Source organism: Oryza glaberrima, chromosome 3 (assembly GCF_000147395.1).
Source record: "Oryza glaberrima chromosome 3, OglaRS2, whole genome shotgun sequence".
In the NCBI taxonomy this organism is placed as follows: domain Eukaryota; kingdom Viridiplantae; phylum Streptophyta; class Magnoliopsida; order Poales; family Poaceae; genus Oryza; species Oryza glaberrima.
This window is the reverse complement of record NC_068328.1, coordinates 30,911,532-30,922,511: the sequence shown is the minus strand read 5'-3', so window position 1 is coordinate 30,922,511 and position 10,980 is coordinate 30,911,532. Positions and strand designations below refer to the sequence as shown.

The window sequence follows — 10,980 nt, the reverse complement described above, 5'->3', positions numbered from 1 at the left end:
ATTTAAAGTTGGTGTTGCCGGCTTGTGTATGTATCTGTAGTACGTACATTTCAAAAGAAGTTCAATGACGTATGGTTGTCATCCAAAAGCAATGTACTGTCCATTTGGCTCCAAAAGCTTGGATTCATCACACACCCTTTTTCCTCTATGCTTAATCTTTTACTGACACATGTAATACAGGTAGTTAGTTTCTTAATCCATGTCATGTCCCTTTGCTTGCTTCCTTTGCTTTCACTCCTGCTGCTCGGCTCAGCTGCAAGAACAATGCCACAGTACTGCATTGTTTGGCATGCTTACAGGGGGTGACTAATTAAAATACCACTGTGAAAGGAATCTTGCATCATTCATGTCTTGTCCCCTTAAACTTTTTTCAGAGATAGGGATGGAGGTAGTAGGAAGGAGATGATGGTCTGTTTCTGTTGGTGTGTGAGGCTTGAGTTGTGTATAAAAGGGAAAGCCTGTGGCCTTTGGAAGCATACAATGATCAGAAATTGAGAGTGAGAGGAGGAGAGAGCCAAGTTAGTTAGAGCTCAGTATAGGAAACAGTCTTGGAGTCACTTCTCTGACATAAAAACTGATAGAGCAGTTATAGGTGAGAAATTGGTGCTCATTCCTTTTCCTTCATCTGATTTGCTCATCAATCTTCAATATTCTCTTCAATCATTCTTGAGCTTTGGAGTGGAGTTTGCTATGATGTTGGTCTTTTTTCAGGCTTTTTAACCTGATATGTGAAGCATGCTTTGAATAGAACTTATTTCAGAATACAGTTACTCTATCGTTCTTTTCACCAGAGAACCAACAGAAAGATTTTAGCCTACTGTTGGTCTTCCATTTCCATTTCCCCCCTACTAAATGTACTATGCTACTATTGCGTTTTTAGATTATAATCCCAATACTTCTGTCCCTGTAGTTGCATTGTACCAAAGATTTCAGTTTTGTTCTTAGTTTTTTTTTTAAGTTCATTTCGTTCAAAAACTGTATAGTAGTATATTACAGATACAAGAGAGGCTTATCTGCTACTTCACGCAGACCCAGCGAAGAAGCATATCTTCCTTCACAAATGACAATGCCGATGGAGCAAGTCTTCGAGCACTACGACAAAGACACCCTAAAGATGGCCATGCTGAAGCATGAAGAGACTTTCAGACAGCAGGTGATATAAAAATGCCTCGATATTTCAAAAGCTTGAATTTGTTCATATAAAGAACAATGTACTGATTAAGTTTCTTGATTTTGATTTGCAGGTTCATGAGCTCCATCGTCTGTACAGAATTCAGAAGCTTCTGATGAGAGACCTGAAGAGGGAGCTCAAGAACCAGAGCAACATGTCAACCTCCTCCCCGAACGGATTCGCCGAGTACAGCAGAGCCGCACTGGACGCCATGCGCTCCTACGAGCAATGCTACGGCGCGGCCACTCGCCGCGGCGCCGCCGTCCACCACGCGGCGGCGGCGGCCCGCGCGGCGCTGAGCCTCGTGCCGGCGGTCGAGTACGCGCAGAGCCCCGAGGAGGAGGACGCGGAGGAGACCGACGACGAGGAGGAGGCGGCGGCGGCGGAGCTGGAGCTCACGCTCGCCGTGGGCGCCGCCGCCAGTGCCAAGAAGAGGTACAGCCGCAACGAGCACCACTCCCCCGGGCAGAGCTTCTCGTCGTCGTCGACGGAGTCCGACGTGCTCGTCACAGGCGTCCGGGACGCGGACGCGGCCTCGCCGCCGTACCACCACAAGCGGAGGCCGGGTCCGGCGGCGGCGTTCGACGTGGTGCAGGTGGACGACGGCGGCGTGCAGGCGGCGCCGCCGCCGCCGCCGCTGCTGTTCCACTGGCTCAGCCTTCGGATGGCGTGAGAGAGAGAGAGAGAGAGGAAGGAGAAGCACGGACGCGTGCATGCATGTACTGTCTCATGGCCGGCCGGGCGGGCAGTGTCAGCCAGCACGCAGCTGACTTCTTGTCGTCGTTGAGTTGTACTCCACCATGCTTCTTTGCTTTGCTTCCCGCTTGGTTAATGGATCAACTCTAGAAAAATAAAGTTAACTTGTAGTTGAGGGACAATGTAGAAGAAGAAGCTACTTTCCGAAAGAGGGAGGAGAATGTACGGAGCTTTTTCAGAAGAAGTTATTTTTGACGATCGCGCAAAAATATTACTCCCTGGTTATATAAAAGAATAGTAATATTTTTAACATAAAACAAATTTATTATAAAAAATATTTAATTATTAATTTAATGAAACTAATTTAATATTATAAGTATTACTATATTTGTCTATAAACTTAGTCAAACTTGAAATAGTTTGACTTTGACCCGAGTCAAAACGTCTTATAACGGAGGGAGTACATGTCAATATATTAGAACAAAAAATAAGAATACTACTAACTAAACACCACTGCTCCTAAATTGAGGGAGGAAGACGAGGTTCTTATGGCAGGAATGTTCTTCTTTAGGGCTCATTTGGAATGGACGATTTTCAAAGGATTTCAAATAAATTGAACCGAACCATGTGAGAATCTTATAAATTCCTTGTGTTCCAAAGAAACCATTGGACTTTCGAGTTTCAATTAACCTTTTTTTTTACAATAAACGAGAACTAGCATGGTGGCCCGCGGCTAGCATCATTATATTTTCTCTCATATAATAGCATATATATTTTCTCATTATATAATTTTAAATTTTGCAATAACTTTACAAAACAACTAATGTGTAATATTCATATTATATTTCATATACGTGTTAGTTATTAATTATTTTTAATATCAAATTTTAGTTATTTGTAAATTATATATATTCCTATATGGACTCTAGACTCGTCTTTTAATATATTTTTTAATTCCAAATTTTCTATAAATTGTATTTCCATATAGACTCTTTGCTCTTCTTCCAATACTATTTATTTTTATTTCTGAATTTTTATTATTTCTAATTGTATTTCTATGTGGACTCTAAACCTATCTTTTAATATTCTTTAATTTTTAATTTCAAATTTTAGTTACTTCTAAATTGTATTCCTATATTAACTTTAAACTCTTCTTCCCATGTTTTTCTTAATTTTGTATTTTAGTTATTTGTAAATTGTATTTTTATACGGACTCTAAAGTCTACTTTTAATTTTATTATGTTTATTCCAAATTTTAGTTAGTTTTAAATTCCTATATGTACTCTATACTCTACTTCTAATATTCCTTAATTTTTAATTCCAAATTTTTATTTTCTTTCTTAATTGTATTTCTATATGGACTCTATACTCTACTTCTAATATTCCTTATTTTTAATTCCAAATTTCTATTATTTTCTAATTGTATTTCTATATGGACTCAATACTCTACTTCTAATATTCCTTATTTTTAATTCCGAATTTCAGTTATTTCCTAATTGTATTTCTATATGGACTCTAGTCTCCTCTTCTTATATTTCTTATTTTTTAATTCCAAATTTCAACTATTTCTAAATTGTATTTCTATATGGACTCTAGTCTCCTCTTCTAATATTTCTTATTTTTAATTCCGAATTTCAGCTATTTCTAAATTGTATTTCTATATGGACTCTATACTTTATTTCTAATATTCCTTATTTTTAATTCCGAATTTCAGTTATTTACTAATTGTATTTCTATATGGACTCTAGTATCCTCTTCTAATATTCCTTATTTTTTAATTCTGAATTTCAACTATTTTTAAATTGTATTTCTATATGGACTCTAGTCTGCTCTTCTAATATTCCTTATTTTTTAATTCCGAATTTCAGCTATTCTAAATTGTATTTCTATATGAACTCTGTTTTTTCTTTTTCTCCGATTAATATGAGAATTTCTAGGCCATGAGAGCGAACGTGGAGGCTCCTTTTTCTATTCTATTAATAATATAATAGATGTAGAAGATCAAAACCTCATTGAACTATATATTAGCTTATTCGTTTGGCCTATTGCTGGCTTATTAGTAAAAAAACAATTTATGGTTAAGATTATTAGTGCTCTGTTACGTATCAAACCTATCCCTACACACACTATTGGCCTGGCCTTAGTGCCAGAACCTGTTTATTTCTTCTGTTTTATAGTCTGATGCATTTTTGTTAATGGAAATGGAGGGCCTTTTTCCCTTCGATAAAAAAAATGTATAAGATTATTAGTTAATTATGGTAGTATTGAAAAATATACCACGATAAAAAAAACTTAAAATCAAATTAAAATTAAGTTTCAACATTTATATTTTAGCTACGGGTGATAAGTCAAAACACAAACAACGGTCTTTGTACGTAAGTCTTTTTCAAAACTTGTGGTAAACATTCTCCGTTCAGTTATTAATATTTGATGGTTAGGACAAGATCCGATCAAACTTCTAAAATTCTAACAAATCAATTCTATATTAAATTAAGTTTATGAAGCGCTATAAGCTTGTGATTTTATGATAGCACTTGTTGAGATAAATATATGTATATCTTTTATCTTATCTTTAAACTAAGTAGAGGTATTTGTTAAATTATTGATGATCAGAAATTTAAAAAGTTCGACCATATCTTGTACTAGTACTAAACGTAAAATATTTTTGACTAAAGGAAGTAATTAAAATTTAAGAGGCAAAATTACGTGTGAATTTGAGAAGACTTCCAATTCAACAGCTCAATGATCGGGACACATTCTTAAAAAAGAAAAAAAAGAAACAAAAAAGATCCGGACACGCATGCGCAAATGGAGCTTTCATAGGCAGAAGGCGTAATCAACTGGAAGGCGTCTTCTCCTGGAGGGAAAGGTCGGGCCCACGTAAGGGAACAAAACCACCTGTCAGTGACCAAAAGCCAGCAGATTCCAGAGTCGCCGTCCCACGCCGCCTCTATCTATCTCCACGTGAAATAAAAAAAAAACAAAGCTCCCGAAAATATTCTCTCTCCCCCACCCCCGAAACCCTAGCGCGACCTCGCCGCCGGCAATGGCCGCATGACCGATGCGCCTCCGCCGAGGAGCCGCCCGCACCCACCCAGCAGCAGCGTCGCCGTGCCCGCCGCCGCGGCGGCAGTGATCGCAGCCGCCCTCGCGTCCTCCTTCCTCGCCCTGCTGCAGCCGCCCCGGCGCGCCCCGGTCGCCGCGGGATCCAGGGTCGGCATGTCGAAGGCGAGGGTCTACGCCGACGTCAACGTGCTGCGCCCCAAGGAGTACTGGGACTACGAGGCGCTCACCGTTCAATGGGGGTAGGTAGCACAGCCAGCCAGCTGACGTCACCTTCCTGAGCCCCCTGATCAGCGGCCGTAGCTTGTATTCTCCAGATTTAGTTCGCGATCCGTATCCCGTACACCTGGGCTGGGTTTGCTTATTGGGATTAGGTTGGATTATTGGGTTATGCGTAGGTTTGCTTGTGCCTGTAGATTTTGGTTTTGGTCAGGGAATTGGGAATTTATTGTGGCTTGAAGGTTAGATTGAATTGCTTCTGTTTCTATTAGGACGAACTCAATACCGAAGACTGCTTTGGTAGTTTTACATGTTTGTACTATAGGAGTAGGGGACACATGTTTACCGAATGGTTGAAGAAATTGTTATGAATTTGCAAGGTTATGATTTTAATTTTGGAATCAATCTCACTATATCTTCCTTTTAAAGTTGATACTAGTGTTGTTCAGTTAAGAGCCTTTGTTTGATTGTGAATGGCAAGCTGTAGGTATTGATCCTATTTTTGTTGGGGATAAAATCTAAGTTAAGGCAAAATTAGGCAGTTTTATGTTTAATCATTGGAACAAAGTAAGTTGGTGATGGGTTTCTGGGTGTTTCTTTTGCATCATCTGATAACCAAGATTGATGAGTAAAGCATAACTTGGTAGTATAGTGCTTTGGGCCTAATCTTCTTTAGCACTGAACATTCACCAAGTTCTATGCTTTTATGTAATCTCAATTTTAACATTGTGTTTTCCTTCACTCACCCTAGAATATACTACCTGAAAGCAATCAATGAAATCAAATATAACTTCGTTTCTACCTATATGATTGTAACATGCTGAGTAATATGGTGCCAAACAACTCAACACATATAATACTGTCCTTAACAACCCATCTTCTTTTCCCTGTAGAAGTTACAGCCCTAGTATATTCTGTACATGTCATGCTACCTAGATGACAGTTGAGGCCTGGTAGGAGTGTGCTTGTTTAATTTTGGTACTCCAAAAGTGCACTGTTTTTCTCAATCTGACTCTGTTACCAGTTGTGTTTCCTCTAGATGTATTCCTTATCTATGGTGAATTATTAAATAAGTTGTCTGGTGACAAAAAAAAAAGAAAAAGAAAAGAAGAGATGAACAATATGTAGCTCATTGATGATCCCTTGTCTGCTTGAACTTTATGAGAAACTATAGAAAGCAGTGGTGTTTTCCCTGACCTGATGTTAAATACTTGTTAAGAATTGAGCTTTCTTCGAAGTTTGTTCAGTTTACACACCAACACTAAGAATTGCCATATATCTCCATCTTTTGTCCATTTAATTCTTGTTACCTCAAGTCATTGAGGGACCTGGCAGCATGTTATGACTTACACAATACCTCGCTAACTATTATGGTGCATCTTTAACAGTGAGCAGGATGACTATGAAGTTGTCAGGAAAGTTGGAAGAGGTAAATATAGTGAAGTCTTTGAAGGCATCAATGTTAACAACAATGAGAAATGCATCATCAAGATACTCAAGCCTGTGAAGAAAAAGAAGGTATTTAATTGATCTTATTGACTGTTTTTTTTAATTGCTAGTGTTGAAGTTCTTAACCTACCTTTCATATGTTTGAACAGATCAAAAGGGAGATTAAAATACTTCAGAATCTTTGTGGAGGTCCAAACATTGTGAAGCTTCTTGATATTGTCAGAGATCAACATTCTAAGACTCCTAGCTTGATCTTTGAATATGTCAACAATACAGACTTCAAAGTGCTGTACCCCACGTTGACAGATTATGATATCCGCTACTACATATATGAGCTACTCAAGGTCTTCATTGAGCCTTCATTGTCATCCCTATTTATTTACTCTATTCAGTAAAACATCCTGTTCTGTGGATCTGTAGAATGATGTATCTCTTATAGAAATTGTTTCACAATTACTTTCCTATTATGTGAAGATCCAACTAAACACACTTGTAATATATCCTAGACAAATATCACCATTCTCACTGCTTGCAAGTTGCAACATATCTTTAATTATTTATGTATATATGAACTTGATTATTTTCTAAGTTACATGGCTTAAAACTTGTTACAATCTCAAGCAGTTTATGGATCAGTTTTGTTTTGAGTTTTAATTATAGTAGCATCTTGCACTTCATAATGTACAGATGACAAAAGAATTCCTGAATTGCATATGTGCTATAATGGTTTATGATCTGGGATTTTGAAGAGAAGTGTCGTTTTATACATTTCTAAGTTCAGCACTATGTTGGTGTTAAGAATTCAGCCATCAATGGGCATCTTAACGTATGTGCTAGGTCATGCCTTCTATCCATGGGTAATAAACTGTTAACACACAGTGTGTGTTTTTCATATCGATATTCTTAGCCAAGAACAGTAGCATCATTTGCCCTTAATCCTGTGTGTTAAGTTTGTTTAACGAATCTAGTTGATTTTCTTTACAATATTTTCCTTCTGTTTATGGCCCCAGGCATTAGACTACTGCCATTCACAAGGCATTATGCATCGAGATGTCAAGCCCCACAATGTTATGATAGATCATGAGCTCCGAAAACTTCGATTGATAGACTGGGGCCTGGCTGAGTTCTATCATCCAGGGAAGGAATATAATGTTCGTGTTGCTTCAAGGTTGGTGTAGTTACAAGCAAACTACTTGTTTGGTTATGATTTTCTTGCTTTTTTATTGAATTGGATTGCACCCTGATAATCACTTGAATCATGAGAGGAAGCTAACTTAAGAAGGTAGCATCCCTGTTTTGCAGTTTGTTTGCTAACTTGGCTCTAGAAGCAATACGTGAACCGATAAATTACTTGGTTTGAATTCACTGCTACTGTTGAAGTCTGAATTGCCTAGTGGTCCTTTTGCAACATTAATGTTACGAAATGCTGAAAGTTAAGCAATGAAGCTGTTTACCCTTAAACAACTAAGTTTACGTCTGAAAAAAAGGCAATAAAACAGATACCATTACTAGCCCTTTATTATTTTTGTAAGCATGTTATCACTGGAGTATATCATGCAATTATTGGGTGTACGTCTGAAAAAAGGCAATAAAACAGATACCATTACTAGGACTTTATTATTTTTGTAAGCATGTTATCACTGGAATAGATCATGCAATTATTGCTTACTAATGCGTCAATTCTTTGCTCATTTTTGCTTTGGTACCTGAGTTGAGCATATGGTTTCTCGTTTTTATTCAGGTATTTCAAGGGGCCTGAGCTTCTTGTTGATTTGCAAGATTATGATTATTCTTTGGACATGTGGAGCCTTGGTTGCATGTTTGCTGGGATGGTATGTGTGGCTGTAAAAAATATCGCCTGTCTAGGTCAATGTCTGGATATCTAATGTACTATTGTATTGATAATAAGTCTGACGTCTGAACTCAGTTAATTGTATGCTATGATGCAGATATTCCGCAAGGAGCCATTCTTCTATGGTCATGATAACCATGATCAACTTGTCAAGATCGCAAAGGTAAGTCCCAGTTTGATTCTGGCCTCTCACATTTCTCATGGGAAAAAAAATGGTTTGGTATGCCTGATAAAATGTTTAGTTATGCAACTCGTGTTTTGGACTGGTTGGTATACATGTTTTACTTTGTTTCTAAAAAAAATTGCTGTTTGTGCTCCTTTTAGCTTAGTACTCATATGTTATTCTGACATATAAGCAGTGTGATGTCGTCAAAATAAATTATGTTCATTTGTAAATTGTGATTTTTGAAGTTCTTATTTGTTGCTCTCGAACTCTTACTAGGACGGTTATTGGCATTTAAAGATGTTTTAAGCATCCAATAATGCCTCGAGTGTGTGTCAGCAGTGTTGATTCGCTTGTCATCAGTTGAAAACTAAGTACTTTTCCAGCATTATGCTATTGATATCGGACTAAGGCAGATGTCATAATGTACTTTGATATCTATGCAAATTTTATTCTTGATCTGTTTTAGTAGTTTATATAAGTGCTTATTTTGGAATAACAATAAAACAGCTATATGTGAAATATTGGTATCTGATCCATGTGTTTTCCCCATCATTCTCAGGTACTTGGAACAGAAGCACTAAATGCTTATTTGAACAAGTACCATATTGAGCTTGATCCTCAGCTTGAAGCTCTTGTTGGGAGGTACGTTGCCATGCTTTTAGATATTGGTTTTGAACGGGAAGATTCAGAAGTATAACACTTACATATACATATGCAGGCATAGTAGAAAACCATGGTCGAAATTCATTAATGCTGATAACCAACATCTAGTATCTCCTGAGGTTTGTCAATGGCTCTTGCTGTTTCCAAATCAACCTTAAGATAATGTTTGCTTAACATCATGCTTGTACATTTGTAGGCTGTAGATTTTCTTGATAAGCTTCTACGTTATGATCACCAAGATAGGCTCACTGCACGTGAAGCTATGGTAAGTCTACCCCGACAGATAATATTTGTTACATTCCAAGAAGATACTGATTTTGTTTGACTGGATATTTCCTATTTATGTAACAGTATTGACTGTTCACTGAGATTGTTAGTTTATTGCTGAATATTTTAGTATATATCCTCCTTTTTAGTCATAAGAATTACATCAATGATGTCATAATAGTACTTTCATCTTCCTATCCTATCACACCTCTGTTCAATTTTTATTTTAGGCATATTCTGTTTCACTTATTGCTCTGTATTATGACAATATCATAAAACATTTTCCTGACCCTCAACCAAAAATAGTTGGCAAGTTATGCATTTGTATAGGTACACTTCAACTAGGGATGCAAGTGGAGCGGGCAATCGGTTATTTTTTGCCCGTTTATCTCAATTCTAGTTCAATTGTTGTAGGTATTTATGCAGGTAACGGGATTGCTCACTCGCATCGCTAACTTCAACCCAATATAATTTGGCAAATGGTGCATTTGGCAATAGATAGAAACCCTTCAAATTTCTCTGCCACATTGGCTTTTGTATGCAATGAACAACGTTTCATCTTCACATAGTATCTGGCCAGTTGTAGGAGGAACAAATTGTTATTTGATTACTCTTGGACTTCTCAAATTAATGCCATAATCATGAATACTTGCAGGCACATCCGTACTTCCTCCAAGTGAGAGCTGCAGAAAATAGCAGAGCACGACCACAATGATCTTGTGTACCTGCTAAAATGATGATCCAGCTGATGATCCACGACGGTACTACTTTGAGTTTGTGTGAACGATCGTGGAATGTGCTTGTAGCCTTGTATTTGTAAACTGTAATTCACTCCGTTGGTTGCGTTTGATGAATGCCGTGACATGCACATAATTATTTATTTCTGTAATGTTTTACCATAACAACGATTAAGATGCAACAGGTACCTGTATGACTGCATGAGCCTTGTTAAGCTTGTTTCGAAATGAGGCCGAAGTGCATGTCTTAGCTCGGTTCAAATTACTAAAATTAACTCTAGTAGTAAATATTGGGGCCAAAATTTGGCTGCTTATTTCACCACTAACTTATTTGGACCTTTAACGGGCCATTAAATATACAAACCGACCATTCATGGCACAGGTAGGCCTCAAATGGGCCCATAAATAGGCCTACCATGAGATATAATCAGGCCTTACATGGGCCATCGGTTGGATAAGCGGGGCCTAAATGGACCAAACCATGGATTCTCGGGGCGTAAATGCAGCATCCAAAATTGGGCGGTGAAGGTACCGTGTTCTCTCTCCCTGTTCTTTTAAGGGTTGAACCGTGTTATAACTCACAGAAGGAAAAATATCACGAAATATTTCGTCCTCATGTTATGTCACAAATTCCGTGTGCAAATCCCAGTACTTGTACTAATGAAATTAAATTTTTGGTCGGAGGGAAAAATTAATA

At 37.8% G+C, this 10,980-nt stretch overlaps 2 protein-coding genes across 2 annotated transcripts; both read left to right on the top strand.

Moving 5' to 3' along the window:
* The first annotated feature begins 398 nt into the window (after nt 1-398).
* LOC127767891 (uncharacterized) lies at nt 399-2,143 on the top strand. Its single transcript, XM_052293368.1, has 3 exons — nt 399-592; nt 1,030-1,153; nt 1,245-2,143. Exons 2-3 carry the CDS (start codon nt 1,061-1,063, stop codon nt 1,842-1,844), a joined length of 693 nt encoding a protein of 230 aa, XP_052149328.1. The 5' UTR covers nt 399-592; nt 1,030-1,060; the 3' UTR covers nt 1,845-2,143.
* Nucleotides 2,144-4,814: 2,671 nt separating this feature from the next.
* Nucleotides 4,815-10,498, top strand: LOC127766477 (casein kinase II subunit alpha-2). Its single transcript, XM_052291512.1, has 10 exons — nt 4,815-5,172; nt 6,538-6,667; nt 6,748-6,942; nt 7,609-7,766; nt 8,340-8,430; nt 8,548-8,613; nt 9,176-9,258; nt 9,335-9,398; nt 9,476-9,544; nt 10,202-10,498. The coding sequence occupies exons 1-10, from the start codon at nt 4,922-4,924 to the stop codon at nt 10,259-10,261; spliced, it is 1,167 nt and encodes a 388-aa protein (XP_052147472.1). The 5' UTR covers nt 4,815-4,921; the 3' UTR covers nt 10,262-10,498.
* Nucleotides 10,499-10,980: the final 482 nt, after the last annotated feature.